Below are 26,809 nucleotides of genomic sequence, written 5' to 3' on the forward strand. Positions count from 1 at the left end.
ATGTATTGTGTCAGTCTGACAAAAGAATGAGAGAGACTGGAAGCCCGTGGAAAATGTAAAATAAACACTGAAACCATGCCCCTACCTGTTCACTTCTTTGCTAGCACAGACAGAGTGGGAAACTTTGATAACAGGGCAGCTGAAAATGCCGTCAATGGAGAGCAAACTTCAGCTGATGAGATCAGCCTGTGAGCCCTTTTTCTCTACCCAGCAACACTGGTGAACGACAAAAGCCCGGGATTGCACTAAAAGCACACTTCCCACGTTCACCAGTGGCATCTTCATTTAGCTTGCTTGGCTGCCAGCTGCAGCAACCGAGAAATTAGCACTTGCCTTTCATTTGTGTTGACTTGCAAAGGGAGTGGTTACCGCTTAAAATAACCAAGTGTGAATCGTCGGAGTGGATTTGAAAACACCTGCATGTTCAGAGAGTGAGTGGGTTTTTTTTTTGTTTTTTTTTGTTCAGGGTCTGCATTGTGTCTGTAAGAAAATATGCTTTTGATTGACCTATATAAACAGTGCAAGTCAGGTTGTAGCATTGATTTTCGGAGCTTGATGGCTTCATGGCCACAGATCCAAATTCTCCAAAGAAGAAAGCTTTGTGCTCTGTGCTGTATAAACAGGCTCAAACAGTTTAGTGAAAACCATAATCATGGTAAATGCTTTCATTTAAAAAATTTAGTAATTCTTTTAGAGTAACTTCAGTCATTATTTAGCAATTTTTATTTCCAGGTGAGAGTTCCATGTTTTTCCAGTAGCCAGCTGAGTGCATCCCAGTCTTGCTGGGCTAGGCCAGATGGAAGGTGATACTGGAAAATACAGGGATCAAGGCAAATGAGTTACTGAGCTAATTTCTATCTAAACATAGAGTGGCGTTATTTTGAAGAAATTTTAAAAGATGAGCAAACAGAAAACAAGGGTTTTGCATAATACATTCCTGCTTAACTGATATAAGTTATCCTCATGCAAAATGAAAAAGGCTGTTTTGTTTAGGGTAAAAGAGTTAAAGTTCTCATCTTTTTTCCTCCCTCCCTCTTCACATCTGCTTTTTGAATTACTTTGGAGCATGCTTACATTTTTACACTAGTAAAACTCAGTGGAATTTTATGATCCACAGATAATATGTAATGTTTCCCTCTCTTCCACAGCTTCCTAAAAACTACTGAACACTCAAACCTGCAACAAGAGCAGAAATATTCTCACGATTTTCCTTTTTCTTCTTCCAAAACCATGAACCAGCTTTCCTATAGCTATTAACCTCCTGTTGTGTTCCAGCATCCCACCACGCATTGCGTTTGTAATGTCATGTTCCTTGCGGTCAGTGCCAGGGCAACGAGGCAAAGGGGCGATAGAAATCTGCACAGAACGTGATTCTACTCCTGCCGACACTGCTAACGGCAGCCAATGGCACTGGACTGCGATGTGTAGATAAGTGTGGGTAAATCTGGGTGGATTAGTAGCTATCCAGTTAAGCGCTCGTGAATCTTGCTGCAGTGAGCTGCCTAGAGGCATTGCTTGTGTAGATTTGGCAAAAAGGCAGCGTATTTGTGAGGGAGCTGTCAGTGGAAAGGAAACAAATGCCACTTCTGGGACTCATAGATGGCATACCAGTACTACTGCAGGACCAGGTCCTGTAACCTAGATGTATCTGTGTTATTTTTGTGAGCTGTGCTTTGTAGCCTTAAAATTAGTCTCTTGTAAAACACTTGAGGTGGCTCAATTATCTTGAGCCAAACCTGCTGCTTTGGCTGCCTCCTGGAGTTGGTAGCCGCTTATGTAGCGAGCAAAGGCATTGCACCGGAGCACTGCTGGTGGATAGCAAAGGCTCTTGCTTCACCTGCGCAGAGGTTGGGAAGGGGTAACAGCTAAAGCTGCAAGTCTGCCTGGTTTTTGATGTTTTTTTTCTTTTTCTTCCCGCCACCCCCCGCCCCGTGGAGTTCAAAACATTGATAGTCAATTCAGCTTTAATCCATACAATTTATGAAATCCTTGTGTCTGTATCTTTTTCAGTGGTGACACCAGCAACGTCCTTTTAGTAGGTCAGCATTATCTACTTAAACACTTCTCATACCCAAGAGATTTTAGGTAGAGTGTGAAGGATGATGAAGAAGACTGATGAGCTTTTAGGATGCTAACTCCTGAATGGAGGTAGCTCACACTAAGGCAGCAACATCCCCTGCATGCATGGCTGAGCTCTTGGTGATGAAACCCCAGAGCTGTTGTGTCACAGTTGGAGAAGCAAGCTGGGATTGGTGCTTTCTGAATGAGTGCACAACTCTTCCAGCTTTGGTTCTCTTCTAGTCTTTTCTCAGCTGATTTTAAAAATTGTGGTGTTCTAATATTAGGTGTTTTGCTGTCTGTCTGAGATCTCAGTTTTATACAGCATGTGATTGTCAGGAGAAATGATGCTTAGACAAGAATTGGGGGATTGTTTATGTACCATGGAGCTTATATAAGGGCAGTGAATTTGCAGATTCTCTTTCCAAAGTGATAAGTATGTATGTCTGGCTTGCAGCCAAATCCTTAGCAGCACAGTCAGAATTGGAGACTTCTGTGCAACAGAATTTATTTAACAAACATTCTCAGGGATTAATTGCGTGACTACTGTGGGGACAAGTTCTGTTTTTTGATTCTTCTGCCAGATTGAAGGGATGAAGTAAGTACAATGGTACAGAGAGAGGGGGGAGAAGAATATTTTGTTACTTCCCATGAGGTTAAGTGGCTCCCAGCAGCTAAATTTACAGGGACTGCAGCGTGCAAATTAGAGCTGACTCTGTGGCTGGACCTCCTCCGTGCAGCCTGCACTGCTGCTGCGGCAGCCTTTGTGCATCGCTTTTCCAGGGTGAGAGTGGGAAGAACCAGAAGCCGCAACACAAGGAGTTTTCACTGGTTTGGACCACGGAAAGGAAGGAGACGCATAAGACCGTTGTCACTACTAAGCTGTTCTGGCAGCCATGGAGAAACTCTTCAGCCTGGCTGTGTGACTCCTTTCCCCTTACGCTGAGCTTGTGGTGGCCATTCGGGTTTCTTGGGCTTGGTTCCAATACATTTATCCCTTACTGAATTATTTCTGTTGCTTGAAAATGTTTTTGTTGGTGCCTTTTGGAAAATTACACAATTACAAATGATACAGGCAAAAATTAATGGATGGTAGAGAGCTGCTTCCAGCTGACTCGCCAGTTACCAAAGTAAACAGTGCTTTAGCGAAGGTTTTGAGAGGCTTATCTGGCCATGAAAAACCTGACGCATCTTTGTTTTTAAATTGACATTTAAATCCAAACCATTTTTTTTTTTAAATAGTATTACAATGTTTCAGTATCCTCTTCTGCCCAGATTGGCTCTGTCAAATAAGCAATTTTGCAGTCATATTTTCTGCAGCTTTTTCCCATCACTTTCTTGTGCAATAGAATCCTACAATAGCCCAGGCTGGAGGGGACCTTGAAAAATCATCTGGTCCAACCTTTCAAACAAGAGCCTCACCAGGAATAAGAAACGTATCTATTAAGTAGAAATAGAAAATGAACTATACAGAAAGTCTTCACCATTAAAATGAATTAATTTTTTTTTAAAGGAGCAAAACGTTCACTTTAACCTGGTATGCCAGTAACTGACCTTCTAACATCTTTAAATAGATGCTTTAACAAACAAATAGATGCTTCTTTATTCACAGTGGTCTTTGAGGCACCATGGAACCGTTGTCAGAGCCCTGGGGTAATCTTTGCAACTGGATATTGTCAGAGTGAATAATCGGTGTACACAGACAATGTTACCTGCTGTAAAATTCCATGTTCTGTCAGCTGCATGTGGATTAGTTTTGTGGCTTGGACATTTATTTAGAGTGATGCATGGAGATTTGAATTTACAGTTGTAATGGCTGAAAAGAAACAGTTTGGGTTTCTAATGGTTTTTACACTGGTAATCCTTTAGCAATTCATTTTATTGTGTAATAGTTGGAGGGAAACTGGGGTCGGTTCTAAGTGAAATCAGTAAAAACTCTGTCATTGACTTAAAAAAAGAAAGCAGATGCATTTTCACTATTAAAAAAAAAAAAAAAAGAAAATCTTTGCTACAGAGTAAACTCATATGTCGAATAGCAGGAGTTTTGTACTGAACGTGACACAATCTCTTTGTCCTAGCAGCTGATTTCAAATTATTTTTCTTATGCTTGGAAGTCTCACTTATCAAAGGATGTTGACGGGATACATCATAAAGCATTTTGTAATATTGAAATTATGATATTCATGCATCTGTATATACATGCACACACACACCAAGCTTCTACAAGATGACATCTTGTCTTATTCTCCTAGAATTTTATAAAAGAAATCTTTTTTTTCCTTTGTGTTCTTTTGAGAGACAGGTGGCATGATATGAAAACTAAGGCAAATTTATTTAGTTGTGTTTTAATTATGCAAGTGTAGGTTGGTCTGTGGTTAGCCTCATCTTTTCCTCCCTGTTTAGGGCTAATTGTCCTATGTGGTTTGCTGACAATGTGCAGAGCAAAATTTATTTAAATAACTTTTCAAGTATCGTGTCTGGCATCTGAAGGAATTTTATGTCAGTCTTTGCTTTTCGTGTGTTTCTGTTATCCTCTGTGGAGGAAAACCCCCTAAAACTTACCACGTTGTGTATGAGCTTCGTATGTAGCAGTTGTGCTGTTCTGTTTTGTCCCAGGTCATGTAACTCCCTCTTGTCAAAGAAACCCAAACGGAATATGGTGTGTCATATTGAAATAGGTCTATCTATGATTTCTTCTTAAAGAAGTATCTTTTACCATGTGAAGGCATTACCACAACATAAGCCTGTTAAATAACAGCATAGGATGAATATGGTAACTTATTCTGGAAAGTCCATGTTTCCATGGTCTTGACAGTTTTAAGCAGTGGATAGTGTTGTGGTCTTCATAAAGCTTGTTAGGAGAATGGTTCCTTTCAGAAAACATTGTTTCCTGGTTTATTAGTAACTGGCTAGTAATTAAACATGTTGAGTACTGTTCCTGAGTTGGGATACCACTATATGCTACATAACATGAATGTAGAGTATTTCTCATCAACATGGGCTGAGCAGTACTGGGTTCTGCTCTCAGGATGCTCAAGTTGCTGTTGGTAACTTTATTTGCTTATGCAGTCTGTTTTTATGTGGATGTGGGTGCTAAGTGCATTAGTACTTCTAAATCCTTCATGGAAGCAATGTGGCTGCTGTTTCAGCAGGAAAAAGCCAGTTGCTTTTTCAGTTTTGATTATGTCTCATGATCAACAAGCTGACTTGGCTTGAGTAAGGTAGCCCTCTCCAAGGATCTTCCAAGTCTCTCTGAAGGAAGTAATCTGTGCATATTATCTTCCAAGCAGCAGAAGCTTTTAATTAGACTTTGTAATTGGATTCATCTATTCTGGAAAAATAAAAGAAGCTGTGATTTTTTTTTTTTTTTTTTTTGCTTTTTTTTGTTTTGCCAGTCAGCCTATGGACCCCTCCTGTAGTGAGATACATCTAGGGACATGGTGAGAATGGTGAAAAAAGAAGGAGCCTTACAGGCAAGCTTGTGGTAATCTGCAGTGCCCAGTGGAGCTCAGCTATTCCCAGCTGGCAGTAGCACAGCCAGTGGTGTGGGCAGCAGTTCAGAATGATTTTTTGCTAGATGTTGCAGTAAATAAATTTGTTTTGTAATGCAATACCAAATACAACTTTTGAATTAAAAATTGAGTTTTAAATAGTGTTTGATTTGACTTCAACATGTCAAGGTTATTAATCACAAAACGGCAGTGTAGAATTTGTGGTTGCATTCATTCCTGCCCTATTCTTTAGTGTAAGTTCTCTATCCAGCACTGTTACAAGTGTTGAAGCGGTACTGCCAAAATACACAGACCAAGAGATGAGACAGAAATAGACCTGGACTGAACTGGAGTTCAGTCTGGAGAAAGAATTTAAAGAGCATTATGAACTGAATTTTACTCTGTTCAGATTGTTGTTTACATTCTGGTTTTGTTTATTTCCCCTTGTTATCTGATGACCTTTTCAGCTGTTCGGTGTGAGCTAAGAGCGCGGGCCAGCTTCGGGAGGGGACTGCTGCTCCCATCCTGTGCAGCGAGGAAGCTGTGGTCGTGGTCCTTATCAGCTGTTCTTTACTGTGGACTGAGGGAAGCAAACCAGTCAAAGCTTGAATGCTGTGTAGTGTCAAGAAATGCTTCTGCCCCCCCTTCTTGTGCCTGCTGGGGCTTTGTCCTGTTGGAAAAGAAAAGCAGCAATACGAACTTCTGTCCTATTGGCAGCACTGGGCTGACAAGCGTAAAACTGAAGCCCCCTGCACAGCAGAGGTGCCTAAGAGCACAGGCAGCAGTTCCGTATGTACTGGGTTCACTGGGATGGCTCAAGGTGTGACTGCAGGGGACCACCTAGCTGTAAGGGACTCGCATAAGCTCTGTGGCTCTTTCAGTCCTTTGGCCTCTCTTCGGGACTGTCAGCTGAGTTGCCGGCTGTGGCTGTGTGTTCTGTGATTTGGGCACTCATCCACTGAGAGCTGGCTAGGGGCAGCCAAAGTCATTTCAGAAATGATGGCTGCCGGCCCCCTGATGAGGACAGACCTCCGGGGATGTTCAAAGAACCAAGGGAAGGGAGGAGGAAGGTGGATCTCCTGCAGATGCTGGGATTCTGGAAAAAAAAACCCTTGCTTTGTGTCAGTCTCTTTACATTTGGGCCATTTAGTAGTCACTGGCGTTACTTAAGTTTTAACCACATGGAGTTAAGTTTTCTGGTCTCTTTCACTTTTATTTGTATACCAGCAATAGATAAAATCTTCTGGCCTACCAGTGGAACTGGAAGGGATGTTGAAGTGGATTATTTCATTGGAGCAATAATCAACCTGTAAGCCTATTTAATTCAAGCTTTCTTTTTCTTATTTCCAGGCCGAGGGAGTAGATTTTTCTGTTGGTGGTTCCATTGTGAGTGTGATGTGTGAGTGGTACTACAAGGGGCTTGAGATACTCTGATGTTGTTTTGTGCATTACCCATTTAAGACAGAATTTGTAGCAAACCTAGATTTATTTTAATGTCTCTGGGTAGAAGAGGTGATTTATGACCATAGTGCTAAGAAGGTGGAGTTAATGGTGGGGTAGTTGTTACTGTGCTGGGCAAATCAGCAGCTGATTTTTAGTATTTGTTACTGCATTTGATTAATAACTTTCAGACAACTGCAACTGAAACCCATAAGCTAAACTTAGTGCTTGTTGCGGTAGACGAAAGATGATAATATTAGATTTTATCTACTATGTTTCCAAGCTAGCTTTTCTTTTTCAAAGAAATGTGAACATATATAATACCCCTTTTTTAAGCAATTATTGTTTTCCTTTTTTTTTTTTTTTTAAAAAAAACAACAACAAAACCAAACAAAACCTACTTGGGCTCATAAAAGTTGTAACAATTGGACATAATATCAACATGACACTTACTAAGGCACACTTTTAGTTAAGTTCCTGTTAAATCTTTCTGATTTTTTTTTGACCACTGCCCTGTGGTGACTGCTGAAGGATTTGATGCCCGAGGGTGCTGACTATTACCATCTGTGAGGCTGGAGTTGCAGTAATGCTCCACTGATGCTAGGTTAGGCTGCTTAACACTGCTTTGTAGTTTGCATGGACTGGTTTTTATTTGAAGAGCCAACTCAAGAAAAACTGTGTGCAGTCTGACTTCTCCCGATCTGTTGTTGTCTTAAGCTGAAGTTTGCATATTAAAGTTAATAGTCATAAGTCATGAGGCTGAAAAACTATTTAAAATAAGTTACTGCATTAAGGAAACATGTGAGCTTGCTGGGTTGGTTTGGCATTTTTCTGTCTCGTTAAGAATCTGGTAAAAGTTGTTCACTGCAGTTCTTGGGCTCTTAAAATATTTAATTATACTCAGGTTGGAGTCTGAAAGCTAAAAGCAACCAAGTCATGAGGGAATATCATTTAGGAAGAAACTTTTAAGTAGTTTATTACATGTTCTAGTGCTAAGCATCTTTTCTTATTCCAGTGCTCTCGGAGTCTGTTGGGAGGGTCTTTCTAGTGGAGTGTGCGTTAGCCTTGGGGCACTCCTGATTGTAGGCAGCGTCTCCAGTGCTGCTTGTGCTTCTTGAGAAATTCAGCAATGTCTTTGTCCACACAGCTCCCATCACCTTTAATGTGAGCTGAGGGTGTCGTTCATTTCAGAGCATGAAGTAAAAGCCTTTAAGTTTCGGGGGTTTTTTGGTTGGTTGGTTTTCTTTTTTTTTTTTTTTTTTTTTTTTAACCCTAGGTGGGAGTTAATAATACTTACCTAGCTTATTTTCAGAGTCAGCTGCTTGGGATCAGTAATGTACTATAGAAATTTGCAAGCAGTTAGAAGTGGAGCAGCATTGTAGTTGTGTTAATGGTTAAAACATAATGGTAAAAAATCTTCTGATTCAGTCAGCTGAGGAAGAAAAATGTTCACTATAATTTGAGATGGCAGTTAAAGGTATTTATATTTAATTTAGTTGCACCTGTGATGTCACACTCTGGTATTGGAAAGGACAAGAGAGCACTGTGAAACGTTTGTGATGGCACCTCATGAGTGCTCTGTAGCGAGGTAAAGTCCTGGTGTATAGGACCCAACTTGCTGTTAGGAAATTAAAGGTTTCTGCTTATGTGCCCTTAAGACAGACAGCTGGCTGGAGGCTACTTAAGAGTAACTCTATCATTATTCTTATTTTCTTAATCCTTGGCAGGTAGCTACTCCTAAAGGTCTCCAGAATAATTATAAGCAGAGCTTTTACAATGAATTGGATACAGAGAAGAAAGCTTGAGAAGAGAGCATTAAATCAGATAATACTGCTGAGCATCAGGCTTTAGCAAACAGCTCTTATGGAATAATTGCACACCAATTTCTTTTGGCAGCAATCTTGGCTTAGGCGTTTAAGCTGTCACAGATGATCACTCCCAATCCTTTATCAGCTCTTCACTTATGGTGGTAGAAGTACTTAAGAGCGTGTACAGGAAATGAGGCTGGAAGACAGATCTGATATAAAAAAAATACTTTCATGTATATAGATAAAATATGGGCAGGCAGGAGTGTGTGTGTATGAAACCCGTATTAGTCTTCTGATCTCAAAACCTCAGAATTGCCATAGCTAGGAAGCAGCGCTTGGATGGAAAGGCAAGACAGGAACTGCTTAAACTGGCAGTACTCGTGAAATGAATGTATGTAACCATGCCCAGTGTGTGACTTTTATTTTTGTTCCACAATCAGACATACATCTCAAGAGCTAAGTCTTGACATATGTTAGAAATGTATGCTAGGGTGCCTCCACTGGGTTACCTAATTCCATTTGCATAATAAAACATCTTTCCCCGCCCCACACCTGGCCTTTGCCATACGTGTATTTTCAATGATCCCGTTAGATCAGAATCTCCCAAAATTGTGTGAAAAGACATACATTTTACAGCGTGAAGATACAAATAACTCATTTGCATAGTTTGACCTGTAAATTCTCTATTCATACTATTTCACTTGAGTCACGACACTTAAATCTGCAGTGAATGGTGAGAACTGTGATTGCTTTGTAAATGCAACTTCCTGATGAAGATGCGGTGATCTCATGTTTACTGCAGCTCTGAAAATGATTTTTCATGGTGATATAAAAGTTTTCATAGTGGGTGTTTAAAAAACATGCATGCTTTTCTGAGTACAGATCCTTATTTTTCAGATGCCTAGTGCTGAACTTCTCAGTCCACTTTGTCAGTAGAAAAGAACGTAGAAGATAATTGCCACTCAGTCTTTGTGTTACAAGATGTTGGAAACGATGTATTTCTTGAGCTGGATGCTACCTGATGAAGAAGTGATCAGTTCTAGGCTGGAGGGCTATACTTTCCATTGCAAAGATGCAGCACTGGTAATAATCTGCACAATTCTGACACCATACCAATAAACTAGTAGAATTGGGATGACACGTTATTCTGTGTAACAAAACAGGAATGCAGTAAAAGGCTGTTCTAATTTACATTTGTTATGAAAATATCAGGTTTTTGTTGCTGCTGTTGCTTTTTTTTTTCTTCTTCTTTTGTAGTGTACTAGTTCTGAAGTTTATGTGTTCTTTGGAAGTATCCGAAGATGTGCAGGCTTTTTGGGGTAATGCTTTGTTTTAATCCTGGATATGGTTTTGCATCGGGGAAACGTCCTTGCTCTGAATTAGAAGGATTTTTGTGGGTGAGAGTGTTCCACAGGACTTGGCATCTCTGCCAGAATTCCTTCAACTACCAAGTATAAATCAGAGCTGCTTTTTTTTTTTTTTTTTTCTTCCAGGACAAACAAATTCAGTGTTCTTAGTTGATGAGAGGTAGACAAATGGCTTCCGTGTTCCTTTGGTAGATCTCCTAAAACATCCAGCTGTCCAAAACAGATATTTGGTGCAGATGTCTTACGTGGTCAGTATTAAGGGAGTGCCAAATTTGCAATCACCCTTAGTGGTAATTGTGTGATTGTGTGTCAGTGGGTAATTTGTGGTTTTAACAATGTTCTTGCTGTTCAGCTTGTATCTAAACATGTAGCTGTTTGAGATTGGAGCAGAAAGTAATGGGAAAACATCTGGATCTTTTAGAATGGCAAGTTTCTCAGGTTACTATGGGCTGTTCTTATTTACAAAGGAGATGGTTTTTATCAGATTTACCTCAGAAAGGAAGTATGAAGATTCATAATCTCTGTCAAATGGACTGGTAATCGATTTTATGTTGTCATATTTAATTCCTTAGGTACACGCTCAAATACCATAGTAGTTACGTTGAGTTTTGTGATTTCAGTTTAGGAAGTCCAGGCTTTGTTCAGTAATGCACAACCGTTCCTTTAAAATACCTTTCCTTTCCTGTGTTACAAGTTTTATCTGTGTGTGCAGTGTCAAGTCTTGGATCACCAAGTCAGTCTGAAAGAACTGGCATTTATGTTGGACGCTTAAGACGAGAGTTTAGTTGCTGCCTAACAGAGACGCGCTGCCTTGCTGTGTCTGTATCGGGTTTTTCACCTTTCACACAATTGCCAGAGGACTGGGCACAGCTTTGGAGCAGGGAGCAGTGGGAAGAATTTAACAAACTAGTCCAAAATATTCCCAAAGTATTGGTGCATAAAAATGGATTAATACTTTAGCATCAGAATGGACGTATTCTGTTAGAGTATTTCATGTCAATATTTGCCTAAAGAACTAATGAAACTTTAAAATTTTATTTTTTTTCTTCTGCTTGGAGTGTTTGCAGAGTCTGGTTTCTGAGTATATTCTGTATTTAGAATACTACATTTGTGACTGTGCTTCATTTGAGGAATGTCTGACTTAAGTGCTTGACTTCTGTGTGCAGTTACTGAGACTTTGGGGTATTTTGGATATGGATAAATGTGCAATGAGACCTATGGGTTGCCAGGCTATATGCATACTGTTAAAGATGCACAACAGTTGTGCCTCCCCTGCTTTTCTCAGACACCAAAACCTATTCTGAGCACTGATACATTGGTCTTTCTTTTTGCATTGTCTGCTGTTTTTTGTTAACTTGACTGCGTGCTCTTTATGTCTTGGCTTAGTTTGGTGCCACAAAGCTTTTAAGCATTGTTTAGATGAAAGCTTTTACGCAGGGTGAACTTGTACAGCGTGGTACTGTACAACTGCTAAACCCTTTAAGTGTCTTCAGGGACTCTGCCTGAACTCAGGCTTCACAGCTAGCATCTTGAAAGTGCTAAGAACAGTTCTCCACCATGGTTTATGTCGTTCTTTAACAGTGCTGTAGTTTAGCATTGCACAGGCATTGGGATCTCAGACCCACCTCAGGGCACTGGTTCTACAGAGCCATGTTCAGGTTGATGACTGCAACTTGGTTTAGACTTCACAGTTTTTTGGGTTCTTACCATTTCAGTAATTTAAGCTTCTATAATAACTTTCTGTTGTGCTTGGAAAGAATAGCAAGTTCTCTCACCAAAAGTCCTTTTTGGAAAGAGTTTCTAGCTGGCAAGTAAACTTTAAGCACTTCTGGTAATTTCTTCTCACTTCTGTCTATTCTGGATGCTTTGAAGGCCTGTGTTTACCTGCACTGATGGAACAGTCTTGCTTGGGTTGTACTTGAGGCAGCAGAATGAAGATAAAAGAAGATTAAATTGGTGAAGGCTATTACGGCTTCTTTGGCAAGCAGCCCATGAGCTGGTGGCACAACAGCATGCGAAAGACAGTAGATGCTGGGTTTCTTGGTACAAGTTGGTGAATGTTCATATGATGAGAATCAGTCACATCACCATTTAGACTGGAACAATGGGCTTGTAAGCTACATGGGAAGAGTGCTGAATGACTGCCACACAACCGAGCAAAGTTTGGATCATACGGATGGGGGAAGCAATGCCAGCCTAGAGTTGGGTGGCTGTCACCATTCCAGATGCCTTCTGTATCAGTGATTAATTAGTTTAGTGGCTGGAAAACTGACTGTAGGTTTACACGAAGCACTAGCATGACGTAGAGGGTTGCTTTCTGACGCTGGGAGTGTCGGTGTCATTGTCCGTTAGAGGAGGTCATGATTCCTGAAGATGTGAATGACCCTATTCACTCCTACTTGGGGCCTTGCTTGATCTCAGGAGAAGCTGATGAGCTCTGCCTTGGTTGCAGAATTGCCTGTGGACATCTGCCCTCTGCACAGCTCCTGCAAAGTTCTCATTTCTGCCCTGACACCAGGTAACCCTCTACTTGACGCCAACTGGGCCACGCTCCCTTTCTAACCTCTAGTCTAGTGCTATTTGGAAGACCTGCTCTTTGCTGAGCTCACACCAGAGGGCGGCCAGAGCCTTGGCCGGCATGGTCCCTGCGGGATGCTGGCACCGGCTCACACTTGGCACCCGCTGGCGCTGCTGGAGCGAGCCCCTGCTGCCTGCTGAGCAACAAGGCAGAACTCTCATCCGATCTAAACTGGGTGTGCTGTTGTAGCTTGGCTGAAGTAATGTTGCTTTTCAGATCTTTATTTTATAGGGAAAGAAAACCTTTCCAAAGGATTTACTGCTCTAGAATTGAAAAATGTAATCCCTCAACTGGTGGGGAATAATGGAGCTTGTGGTTTTACTATATGTATAAACCCCATTCTATTACATGCTTTAGAACAATGGTTGGCAGGGGATGGATTTGAAGTAAACAACTTGGAGGTAGCTTTATTACAGGTGTTTGGTTTAAAGAATACTCAAGGGAGGATGGTACCAGGTGGAGTGGTAAGAGTGTGAGCATGGCAGGATGATGTAGAGGAACCATGAATCCTTATAATTGCTCTTTTCATGATATTTGTGAATGTTCTTTACTGCTATACAGAAGTAAACTGAAGACAGTTTAATATTCTAGGAAAGGTTTTGTGTGATTCGAGTGACTTTCAAACAGATGAAACCCTATATTTTGCAAAAGGCACTTGTAAATAGAGCCCCCCCCTCCCCCCCAGCAAATGCATGTGTGATTGTAGTAGACTTTAGCAATGGCTGTTGTTGAAACGCCAGTGAAATAAAACTTTGGACTGCTTAAAAAAGGAAAATGTCTAGATTATATGGAAGATAAGTACATATTAACTTTTACAGAGCTTGGAACATGCTGCATGGTCTGCTGAGGCTGTGCTTCCATGCAAGCAACAGCTGTATTAAATTGACACAGCTGCAGTTTCATGCTTTTCTTTTACTCTGACAATGTAACTGAACCCCATTTTGTGTGCTGGTACTCAGCTGATCTTTTAATGAGTGGTTTGGGGCATTAAACTAGTAGAAATCTATTCACTTTTTTTCTTTTTGTGCCTGTCTTTCTATTTATTTATTTATTTTTGGCTTAGCACCCTGACCCAGCTTGCTGAGTTAGATGAATGCCATTACTGGCGTGAGGACAGGGCAGGAATGCCTGCCTAGGCCAGGGAAAGAATGAAGTGCATGAGTGCCAAGACAGATTAAGGTAAACTGTCAGGAAATCACAGCCGTAGGAAACCAGCTGGTTGGAATCACATTTGATACCAATTAGGAAGGCAATTGTTGAAGGGGCAGAGGGAGGCTTGTGGTACAGCTAGTGTGGTTGGGAAATGCTCAAATATGTGCTGCTGTTGCTTACACAGCCCAGTCCACAGCCCAGTTGACTCCAATGCCCTTTTCTCGATATACAAAGGCATGGCAAACACAAGAAATGGAGTTGATTCTGTTTTCATTCTTTCTGGCAACTGCTGCTGGATATGCTGAGGCTGGGCATTGGGCTCGCAGGCAAGAGATGTGAAGCTAGTGTGCGTATTGTGTTCAGAGAGGCCTCTCCTTCATGTTCACCTACACAACTGTTCCTGGAAAAATACAGTGGGTTTTGGTGCAGCCGTGTTTGTTTCAAGGGTGTCTGTTCCCTTCCGACTACTAAGAGCAATTAAAGGATCAGTCAAAATCAACTGTGAAAGAAGCACAACACAGAATGCCTATAAATGTTTAAGATACCTAGGAGTTGTTAATACTGGAATGATAGGAGATTTGGAATCATGGATTTCAGTACTGGGTATATAATTTCATTCTTCCTGACTCCTTTCTGTTAAATGCTTGTAGTTTCTCTATTACTGGATTGTTATAAATCTGAAACAGTTAGCTCTTCAATTGAAGTTGTCTTTTGATAACTTTCTGTTTTTCTCATATTTTCCCAATTTTTTTCATCCTAGAAATTGGTCCAGTGACGATAACTACAGATCCCAAGAAATTTCAGTTTGAACTCAGGGAACTTTATGTTCAGGTGAGTAACTTGTTACTTCTCTATGTGGTTCTAGCAAAGGCCCTGTTTCCTCCCTCTACTCTTTCCTCTCATGTTGATGTTTCTGCTATAATGCTTCATCAGGATGTAGGCTGTTAACCTCTGTCATTTTGCCCGCACAAACAGCGATCTTCCTGTTCTCTGATCACCTTAATATATGATTATGGTTAATTATTTTGTCTTAGCTTACATCATTGTATGGGGACTCAATTCAGTAACACAAGAAAGAATAATTAGATAATGCTAACATTTTTTGCATTTTAATTAGTCCTGCCACTTGTTCGTAGACACTTTTATGATCTGTTTTACTATGTTCTGGAACTTATTTCCCATGAAAACTCTTCTTTACTTCAATGAACTAATATAGGTATGAAAAGATTGTAAGCCCCATCAAGTATTACTTGGGTACTGCCTTCACTGCCATGTGTTACTGAGCTCCTGCTGCTTCAAAGGCATCGGGCTGACTCCAGTACTCGTCTTATGCACAACCTGTGAACTGCTTCTGTAGCTGTGCGTAGGAGACGAGTGGCAGTTTTTGAACTAGCACACCAGTGTGTCTCCCTTGGTGGACTTCCCCTGGGTGAGAATAAACCACAGATGACATCTGGATTGGGTGATGGAAAGAAAGGGAAGTACTGGAATGGAGTTACCCTTACTGAAAGAAAAATATGATCCTATTGTCTTGTCTTTTCTAATCAAGCAAAATGCTTCTGATCTGTGGAGAACCTTGCAGGAGTCCGTAGTGCCAGACAGACGCTCCTTTAGAACCTGGCACATGGTGTAATCCCTGTAATAAAATACTTTTTGAAAGCCAATAGTGCTAGTTTGGGAAGAATAAGTAGTTTACAAGTTGGCAGAAAGATAGAAATTCAAAGAAAACAATAGTAAATTTTGAAGGAGGCAGAAGATGCCAGCTATTTTCCTTTTCTTCTTCATGGGGGAAATTTAAACTTTAAAAATCCTTCCAGTCTTCAGTTTTTTGTTTTCTAAATAGCTGTACTGGAAAATAACAGCGATTTCTAAAAGGTATATGACTTAAATAAAGCTTTTAGGAATTTAAAACTCTTCATTTACAGGCAAGTTGTTTTTAAGTTACTGCTTAATGAATTTAAGGCTTCTTTCTTTAATCCTGATGGATTGCGTATTTTGTAATTACTTTCAAGATGTGCTTATTGAACAAAATTAAGACTTTCACGGACTTGCATTCATTCATTATATTGGTGAAGAGCCAAAATATAAATTAAAAAAGTTATTAGAACAGGACTGATAGATCATCTTGCAGTAGGTCTCCCAGAAAATGAACACTTTGTGTATGTTTATTATTAGTATTTTTTCTAGAAACACAATTAAAAGATGTAAGAATTAATATTGTGAAAGTAGGGGAAGTTTTAAGGTAGGTTCATTTTGAAATAGGGTGTGAAGCAAATATTTTCATTAATGAACAAAGCCAAAACTAAAGTGAAGATAAATTATTTTAAGGAGTCTTATATTTTTACATATATATATATATATATATAAAAAAATATATGTGTAACATATTAGACCAATATATGTTGATCTAATATGCTCTCTGGGAATACTGCAAAGCTGGTCCTCCCTAGACATCAGGATAAGCCCAGCCCTTGTTTTCCAACAAAACTATCTGGTCACAGAATGATTGAAGGGTTTGTACGTGACATTAGAAATAGGCTTTTGGCTGGCATTTGACATTGTGTAAAAATTAGTGTGGTGTGTGGGGTTTTTTTTGTTTTTTGTTTTTTGTTTTTAGTTCAGTGTATTCTTGTATTAAATACAGTTTTCACAATGGATGTTTATTTACATAAGCAATACACTTAAATCTTGTCTATATAAACCCATTTCAAAGTATATTCACTAGTTTGAGTGTTACATGATCCTGTGAGATATATATGTTAACGCACTTGCATCAACAGTTATGAAAGGACCTTATCTGAGTATTTCTCAGTGTAAAAATGACTACTTAATGGAAGTAGTATTCTTTAAGAGTTGTTGATAACACTTTTTTTAAATCAGATAATGAATTTATGTATCTGTAAGTGGTTACAAGCTATTTAAGTAAATGGTTATGTAGCTATTAAATTAAGACATAAGAAATGTGAGTAGTATCAATTAGCTCAGCTAACAACCTAAACTTCTGTGTGCCTATCCAACCTGAACGGAAAATGAGACTTGCTGAGCTTTTTGTCTTTTCAGAAAACTTCACAAGGCAATTGTAACCATATTTAATTGCAGTTTGGAGAGAAAAGCAGGAAACATTTAAAGGAAGATTGTTGTCTTTTTTTTTTTTTTTTTTAATGTATTACATTTCTCTTTCATAGTTCTACCTAGCTGCCTTTTGAGAATATCCCTCTTCTGTGTTATAAGAATAAAAAATTTTGTGCTTGCTCTCAGAATAACCATTTTGTTCAGCAGTGCTTTCCTGTTATATGTAGAAAATAGATGCTGCCATAGAGAATATTACATGAGGCAATAATCAAGCAGGCCTGAAGTGGGAATAGATTTTATTGTTCCAAGTAGGTGTCTGTAGAAATTAGCTATTATCTTGACTTTGCCTACAAAGAAAAGCTTTACATGGAAGAGTCTTTTGCTGAATATGATACTCACTTTGTGAGAGCAGGAGACAAGTAACTGGGATATGCTGATCTGTCCCATAGGATTGTATAAGCATTGCCAAGATAAAGTTTTGACATGTGTGTCAAAAATGTGTTTGGAGAATTATCTCTTGAGTTTCAGGCTGTCTGGAGTCTACCACTTGCTTTTCCCATAAAAATAAGACTACATTCAGACAGTACTGACTTATAAAAAGGACATGGTAACGGCGTACATGTTCCTTAACGTAGATGAGAAGTTTATTCATAGTCTTGTATGAAATAGGACTAAAAATACTGATTAAAAATTGTTACTGACATGAACGTTTCATTGGGAAGAGCTGAAATTCCTGAGGACTGGGGACTGTGGGAGGCAAGGTTTTTTTCTGGTTTATATGTCTATGTGAATGTTTAACCTCAAAACATAATTTTTTTTATGGCATCCCAGGAATTAAATTTAGATGCAACAATTGCATTATCATTTTTCTTCCTTCCCAGCATGTGATTTATATGCAGGTATGTGTGAAGGCATGTTGATTGTAGAAATAAAAAAAATAACTTTTATATTTAATCCTGAAAGTGCAAAGATCTGTTGCTGTTTACAAGGGCAGTTTATACAGTTTGTTTTCAGCTCTTTGGAAAGTTCTGTATTCGGTATGCCAGTTGATTTTTTTTTTTTTTTTTTTATGGAAGCTAAAGTGAACTTTTTTTTAAAGCAGGATTTTCCTCTAATTCTTGATTTAGGAAAAGAAACTGATCTTTTCATATAAAGTTAGTCATACTTGGAAGCATTTTGATTGAACACATGGTCTGAAAAATCTCCAGCTGTGCAGCTGTCTACTTAGCAATACAGGTCACCGAGATCACATCACCTGTGCCCCTCTGCTGAGCTCCTTGCGCTGGCTGCCCTGCAGTGTTAAGTTTAGGTCAAGTTCTTGCTGTTCTGGTATCTAAAGGTCCTCCTGGAGCTCATCGCTGCTCAGCTGAGATAATTTCCCATCTGCGTCTATGACCGTGACCTCCCATGACTGCTGCGTACCACCAGAGCAATTAAATTGTCAGCCAGTAAGGGAGCGTGTGAGTATAGGAAATGGAGCTGTCACAGGAGCTGGAGCTAAACAAAATATGATGCTCTCAGAAAAGATAAGAGTGACCGTGACACCAGCTGTTTTCAGGGCTAACCACAACCCTTCCTTTGACTTTGTTTTCCCTAAGGAGTTCTTGCAGTTGCTGCTTGTGAGTGTGAGTGTAGACAGCACTCTGCAGAAACCATACAATGCTTAGGATGATAAAAGTGAACAAAATATTAGAAGCTGAGAAAGCATCTGTCCTGAATATCCCAAAAGAAAGTAACTTATTTGGTATGCTTTTTTTCCTTATAATAATGCTTTGTTTTCCTTCTAATTGTCAACAGGGTGGTGGAGACTGTCCAGAGATGAGCATTGGGGCAATAAAGATCGCTCTAGAAATTTCTCTTCCTGGTTCTTTCATCTATGTATTTACTGATGCACGATCCAAAGATTATAGACTAACCCATGAAGTACTTCAACTCATTCAACAGAAGCAATCACAGGTACAGAGGGGATTTACATTCTGAGCTGCTTTATGTATTTAATGCCCTGTTTTATCCATTTAGAAGTGTAAAATTCTTCTATGTGAGATTTGGAGGGGACCGTAATACTGCTATTCTAGGGATTTTTTTTTCTAAAAATATAAAGTTAAAAATATTTTTATATTTTGATATTTTGATTATATTTTGATACTTTTAATATTGTGAATTAAATATTGCAACTGAATCTTCTACCAGTGTATGTATTCTTGGTCAGGTTACCACTTCATGTTTTTATATTGTTCTGAAATAAGTATTCTGTACAAGTGCTGATAGATGAGTATAATTTCTAAAGTGATTCTTGTCTCTTTCTTTTTCACTGCTTTTCCCCATCAGTGGTGAGTGCAATATGGTTGTCCTTCATGCAGAGTAATGTGAACCCATGCCAAGTGACACAGTTCTTCTGTTGCCATGCCTTACGATGTTCTACTAAAGTTTGCACCGTGTGCTAAATGACCTTTTTTATTATTGTTATTTTAAATATAGGTAGTATTTGTGCTGACTGGGGACTGTGATGACAGGGATCATATTGGTTACAAGGTCTATGAAGAAATTGCTTCAACGAGTTCTGGTCAAGTTTTTCACTTGGATAAAAAACAAGTTAATGAGGTAACTTCACTTGAGTTCTGCAATATATGGGGGAAAAAAGGTAGGGGCTTATACTCTATGTCTTTAAATGGCCTGAAAGTGATTTAGGGAGCATAAGGGGAATTTCTAAGTGTTTTACTGTTGGTATGCGGACTCTGTTCCACCTTTCTCTTCCTTCTTTTTCTGTCTGCTATATTGGGATGCAATTCTGTGACTCCTGTTAATGGTAGGGAAATGTGAACTGCCACATCCAAACAGAACTTCACCAACTTCCCTCTACCTGTGCCAGGAGGAGAGCCTTTAAAACAAGGAGCAGTTCTGTGCTCTGAGTAGCCCAGTGGCGTTACTGCTCTGAATGAGAGTGCAGTATCAGCTTTAAATGAGCATTTTGTTAGCGAGCAGAGGATTGCTAATAAGCCTGGCCGGAAACGTTCCTCAGGTTATGGACAGATAGGTTTGAGCTAGCAGGCTTCCATTGTTTACAAATTAACTGTGGTACCTTTTTCATTGAAGTTATTGTGTCAATACTTTTGACAGCTCTGCTGACCTGCTAGTGATTGTGATTACTGACCCACAGTCTGGAATGACTATTTTCTTTGAAAACTCCAGTGAGCCATGGGCAGGAATGAATTTCAATAGCGCATGAGAAAATAATTTGGATGGAGATGAAATCACATGTTAGTTATCTGGGGAGCTGGAATTGTTTATAAGTGTTGTAAATGTTTCCCTTTGACTTCCTGGTATAAGCAATAGCTGGATGAAGTTTTTTAATAAAAATTTACTTTGGTTTGTTCATTTTTCTTTCTTTACTAGAATTTGGACAATGACAAATGTTGGAGATAAATTGCAGTTTTCTACTGTTGTTGCCTAGGAAAATTGAAGTTCTTATTTGGGATGTTGTAAGGTATTGGCAATGATGCGAAGGTGATCAAAAAAAGGAACTTCTCAGATGATTTATTCTCCAAAAGTTAGATGGGTTAAAAGTCAGAGGAAAAGAAATTCACTGTTGGGATTGCACAGTTACTGACCTGCATTTTGCAATTACTTGTATATGAAGGGTAAAACTTCTTTCTGTGAGACTCCATGAAACCCCTTTATATGGAAGGGATCGTGATACTGCCAATGCTCTTTGCCAGGACTGAAGTTTTAGGATAAAGTTTTGTTTGATTGTTTTGGTTTTGGATTTTGCGGCTTTTGGGAGGCAGAAGTGAGCAGAAAAAGCCACTTGTAGGTGCTAAGCAACACCGTGTTCTTAAATGGAGCTGGCACGCACCGTTTTGTCGGCTGGCTGCCCGCCTCCGCTTTCTGAACTTCTAGGCACTTTCCTGTTTCTAAGAATACCAGCTTCTGCTTGAGTGGTTAGTCTGCCTTTGAATTTTGAGGAAGGTTTGCAGCAGGGGGTTTCAGTAGCCGCTTTCCCCTCCTTCCTGCTTCATCTTGGCATTTCCTCGGAGCAAATAATAGGCTCCTCATCTGTGGGCTAGACAGCCTGTGGCCTGCAGAAGAGCCAGAGATTGATATCAGCAAGTGGTGATATCAGTAGGTGCTACTCTTGCAGGGTTTTTTTGAGGGGGAGGGAACAGCACACTACTTAATATAATTGCATCTCCTTTCAGTGGCCATAGGCTGTAAGAGATCGCCTAGGTAAAAAACAAACAAACAAACAAAAAAAAAAACAACCCCAAAAACCCCCGAAAATAAACCACCTCTAAAATCACTTTCACAAGTCTTCCACAGTAACTGCTGAACCATTTGCATTAAACCCAAAAGGCTCTGAAATAATTTTAGTGATCATTGACCTTACATAAAGCTGTGTCTGGGCTAAGGGACTGTGAAAATTACTTTACCAAAATGCTGTCATCCCAAATAAAACCTTTGCTGCAGATTGCGGTTCTGGATCAGAAATCCTGTGTGCAAGGAATGTATCTACCAGTGGATGGATGCAAATGAACAGGAGATGTAGTAGTAATTTGAGTTTGTTATAGCCTTCAGGCAAAATTCAACAGAAATAAAACTTGCCCTCTTTATCAGAGTAGTCAATGATGTGTAAAGAATGAAGTTTATAAATCCTCAAACATATTCACTGTTTGGGGTCTAGAGACATGCTGAAGTGTAGATTAGGAAAGAGCTACAAAATCACTGACTGTGAATACCCTGCCAAACCAAAGTCTTGTTTTGTTAAAACATTTTTTGATTGTTCTACCCCCAAAAAACCCAAACAAAGCTATTTTTAGTGTATGAAGTTTCAAACCATTGCTCTCATGCTTGCCCTTTGTGCATTAAGTGGAGAATGAAGCAATAGTGTAAGCTAGCTACAAGGAAACACAACAAAACAGTACTTGATACTTATCCAATGCTTGTGTTATCAAGGAGGCTAAGAAGGCTTTCTGCTTTTTTTCACTTCTTAAGAAGTTGTTATGATCTCAAATATTACAGTTAACTTGGTCAAAATTACTGTTGATTGACAAAACTGTGTTGGGTTCAGTCCAGCAAAGTGTAAAATATGTAAGTATCTCCACTTAATTACTGAATGAAGCGCTCCTAATGGTGTGAGGGGAACATCATATTTTGACAAATTTGCCATGGTTTCTATTAATTAGATTAATAAGAATATTCTTAAAGCCCAAAGCACAAGTTTTGTCCTTACTTTCTAAAATTCTTCTAGATATTTCCTTCATTTGGAGCATCAGGTGTAACATCATCTCCAGAGGTAACTATACTCAAAACCCATGACAGGTTTCTAATAGTAAGAGGCCAAATAATTTGGTAAAATTTGGTTAATTATCTGATTCCAGGTTTATAAGGCAGGAAAAGTATTTAATGATCAGAGTCCTTAAAAGGGAAAGGTTTACTGTTCAAATTTTGGTTTTGAAGTTCTGCTGCTATTAACAACTTGTGAATACTATACTTAACTACAAATTAAGTTGTGTCCTGCTCTCTAGTTTTGAGATTTTTGTCCTATTGAATTAGTTCTAAAATGGATGTCCTTTCATCCCAAAGAACAGTAGCGTTCTCATTTTGTCTTCGATGTCTCTAGGTTATTATGTTTGTTTTATCAAAGCATTTAAGTCCTGATCTTGAAACTTATTTCTTTAGGGAGAGATCTCCTTTGCTGCTGTGAGGTTGTGTAGGCTCAGGGCTTAATTTGCAATAGTTGCTCAAAACTAAAATGCATTGAGAATACTCATTGAACATTGGTTAAATTCTCCTGTTTATAAAAATACAGAATTTGTTCTTACCATATCCAATTTTATTCATCTTTCCAGAAGGTGCTAATTTTGACCTGAAGTTATATTGTGCCACACTTACTCCCGTCATAATGGAGTACTGTAAGGAAATTCCTGTAAATTATTCCGGTGCCCAAAGGTTTGTACTGATGCCAGAACTGGGATTAAGATGAACAGTGATGATCAGCATAGTATGAATTTTGTACAGCTTAAAAATAGTGGAGATTAGTTATTGGTGGTTCAGATCACGCCTCCAGGCCATTTTGATTGTGGTAAAAATGAGTCATTACTGTGTGTGACAAGCTGGACTGATCAGTATGGCTAAAGCTGGGAGTTCACAAGAAATAAGCTAAGTGCGTAGTAGTAGTTTTCAGTTTCTTTTAATATTGAAACACTTACTTGATTTTTCTTATTCTAACCTTTCTATAAGAAGGAAAAATTTTCCCTAGACTGCTTAAAAATACAGCTTTCTTACTGATTTTTAAAGCAAGTAAAGTTAAATCAGATGTTCCATATATAGAACATTGATGGGAGGAGAACTGAGAATGACTGTGAAGGAGACTGGAAACATGGCGTTGGCTTTGGCAAAAAAAAGGGGATATTGTTGACTTCAAAGGTGGATGAGACTAGGTGAAAAAGGGTTTGGATTTTGGGTGACAAGCCTGTGAATTAGAGGAGATTGGGAGGGGACTGAAGACCGATAGGGTGAGACTGGTAATGGAACATGTTAAAATGAATGATGCAAAAGGGGTCATTCTTGTGGGGAAGGTGCAGAAGCTTGACGTCTGTAAGATGATGTGGATCTGGAATGGAGTTCAGTATTCTTCACACTCATGAATGTTTTGCTGTGAACAGAAGTCTCTTAAGCCCACTGGAAAACACTCTATTTCTCCTGGCTGTTAGTCCTCACAGAGGATGGCAACCTAGAAGTAGTACCTACACAGCTCAGGTTAGTGTTAAGGGTCTGTAGTGTGTGTGAACCAATCGTATGTTGGATGATGCCACATGAGAAAGCAATTCTAAATTTTGTACTGCTTTGTTAAAAATGTAAAATGCCCCTCTGTTGCTTTACAAGAATAATAGGAAGGTGACAAAGTCAAAAGCTCAAAATTACAGCATAGAATTAAGGTTTCTTGCATAGCTCTATTTATTCCTTTCTCTTCTCTCTGTCCCAAATAGTCAGTATCCATTTTCACAGAAAAAGAAGGGATGGTTTCATGGAAGGCGTGGCTGAATGCTGCCTTGGAGAGTATGCTTCTACTCTGAAGACATGTATTGTACAGTGAATGCCAAACTAGGAAGGGGAAAAAAAAGTTACAGCTGTCCTTTCTCTGTCTTGTATTGAACTTGGACTTTCTGGGGGTAAAAAAGTGATCATCTGTGTAAGGATTGTCATAAAACAACTGGAAAAGGATGTTTTAAAGACATTTGAAAGCAGGCAGGCTTAGATCTTTTGTTTCCTAGCTTTGAAGAGCTTGAGATGCAATGCTAAGGAACTTTTCAGTTGTGTGTTTTTTATACGTGTAATTATACTTACATATATAACTTACAATTTATTTTCATAGTAGAATTTTCACATGCATTGTCTCATTCATAATGTTAGACATGCATTTAAAAAGCATTATTTTAATGTTTTTCAATTTGGTTAGAAGTATTAGCCTACATATACTTGAGCAACGAAACAGTTAACTTCAAATCCTGTTGCTTTGACTGTTTGAGAAATATTCTTGAGACGCAGAATAAACAGATGGGAATACAGACCATGCTCCATAGATTTTCCAGGTTTCAGTATGCATTCCAAGAAATGACCTGACATCAGGGCAGGTTGCAAGAGCAAATTCTCTGGAGAAGTATTATGAGCTATGTCTGTATTTGCCCTTCCCCCTCTAATAATATTAATCAAGTCCTATTTTGGCAGAACAACAAAAGCTGCTGTTGTTTTTGGGGCTTTCTGTAAGGGTCCCCAAAGAAAAAAAAAAATCATCTACTTCCAAATCAGTGTTACAGCAGTATTGCAAACCTCTTTGGAATGACAGGGTTGGGAAATGGATCTCCCAGAATTGCCTATTGAACTTTGCAGAAAAATTGAACTATACAAGCAAGTTAATGCCAGACTTAAGGCAGCTGGGTCGTTCTGTTGCCTTCTATTTTCATTTTTGAACTTGAAAAATTCTCAAAAACTGAAGTTGGGTTCTACTCTGAATTGAAAGACCCTTGCTTGCTCTTGCTACTCTCTCTACTTCTCATATATATACTTGGTTTAAAACTGAAGATATTCTTGCTTTCTTGCTTCTAAAATGGCAGTTGCACAACCTAAATCTTACCTGGAATGATACATTTTATTTAAGGGCAATTTCTGCTCTAAGAGAACTCTAAAGTAGCCTCAGGATCATCAACCAGCCTGCATACAGTTAATAAACTGAAATTTTAGCTAAGGCTTACAGCACTTGCTGTAGTATCTAAGTACTTCATTGCTATATCTGTTTGCATAATAAAAATAGAAATGTGGTGGTGATTCCCTTGTGGTTAAGGAGCGTAAAGAGATTAAGGTCCTGTGGTTAATGTAACAACTTGGCAGTTACGCAAAGTAATTGCAGAAGCAATAAAATACGAGAATGAGGAGAGAACCTTTGTCAACTTAGTCAATGTTCTAGGAACCAGAGGGTCTAAAAATCATACTTTATATAACTATATCAGTATGTTTTTATATAAGGAAATACATTTCCATATACCTAAGGTCAGGTACAGCTGGTGTGATGTGTGCTTGAGTGCCCATGCCCAATGTTTAGTGTTGGCTGGACTGCCCTGAAGATCCTGAGCCAGCCCCACTTTACTTTGTATTCATAATAGGTCAAAATATAAAATGTGTATGCCTACTCTTCAGAAATATTACGGTTTTGTAGCCCTAATTACTTTTGTTTCATAGATCTCAAAAGTGGAAGATGTAAACTCTTCTTAAGACTATTTTTTCCCCCAATGTAACAAATGGTAAGAGGTACTTATTTTAGAATCCTGGCAGTGGCTTGTATTCATGTCCTCATCTGACTACCTAGCCGTTGGAATGAAAGAAGGAAGACCAAACTCTCATTAAAGATAAACTGGGTGAAACAGCTCAGCCGACTAACCCCTACCTCCTTTGGAAAAAATCCATGCTGACAGGACCCTGTCACCTTCCACTTCAGGTGCTCAGAAAGATAAGGAAAGATAATAGAATTAAGTGCGTGTATTAAGACTAAAAGATAATCAGAAACAGAAGAACCTCATGATGTGCTTCAAGATCAGCTAAACATTCTCATTCTGTAAGATACACAGATGGAAACCTAGTGTTCTTGAAATTTGTTATGCATCTGAGATGAAACTGTGGCAATGCTCCTCTTTTAATTGTACATCTGTTCAATTAGCTAAATTATCAAACTACAGCAGATGAGTAAAGGTGTCTAGGAAGCTCTTGTATGGTGAAAGAGTGTTTTCATTAAGAACAGAACCCAGCATGGTAAAGATTTAAAAAAGAAAAGTTTGAGCTCTCTGTTCTGGGCTCAGATTGGATCTTGGTAATGTTCTAATGTTTTTACATCTCCAGAACTTGTTTTCGTTGCCTGCAAATTATCTGGTTGCAGCAGGGACCTCAAAACCTAGCATGTGCTCAACCATTCAGTTGAAAATTCTCTTAATTGAAATTCAGCTGGCTTAAATTGATCTAAAAATCAAAGACTGAGGGTTGTTGGTTTTTTTTTTTTTTCCTTTGAAGCTGCTGTTTTGAAGCCTTCTGAAAGCAAAGGAATGTTAAAATTGGTTGGGCTGTCTTTGGATTTTTTGTTTTTGCTTTCAGTGTGTGTTACTGCTTTAAAGAAATGAGACTAACTGCGGTAAGTTCACATTTACATGCTAACTCAAACCTTAAATTGGTCTAGTAGATTTGGAAAGTTCTTGAATGAATGTTCTTATTTGTAAAAAGAGAGTAAAAAATGGGAGCAGAGGGGGAGGTGGGTGGAGATGGAGGAAAATGTTACCTTCGCTTTTGGAAAGAAAATGTAAT

The 26,809-nt window shown here is 39.0% G+C and overlaps 1 protein-coding gene across 1 annotated transcript in view; it reads left to right on the forward strand.

Annotated features, from left to right (window-relative positions):
- Window positions 1-26,809, forward strand: part of HMCN1 (hemicentin 1) — a 224,581-nt gene that overhangs the window by 40,939 nt on the left and 156,833 nt on the right. The window contains exons 2-4 of the mRNA XM_080406436.1: window positions 14,655-14,725; window positions 18,764-18,922; window positions 19,445-19,567. Of these exons, the coding sequence (XP_080262562.1) occupies window positions 14,655-14,725; window positions 18,764-18,922; window positions 19,445-19,567 (353 nt within the window). The remainder of the gene's footprint in view (window positions 1-14,654; window positions 14,726-18,763; window positions 18,923-19,444; window positions 19,568-26,809) is intronic.

The sequence above is a fragment of the Falco punctatus genome (assembly GCF_963210335.1).
Source record: "Falco punctatus genome assembly, chromosome: 11".
Lineage (NCBI taxonomy): Eukaryota > Metazoa > Chordata > Aves > Falconiformes > Falconidae > Falco > Falco punctatus.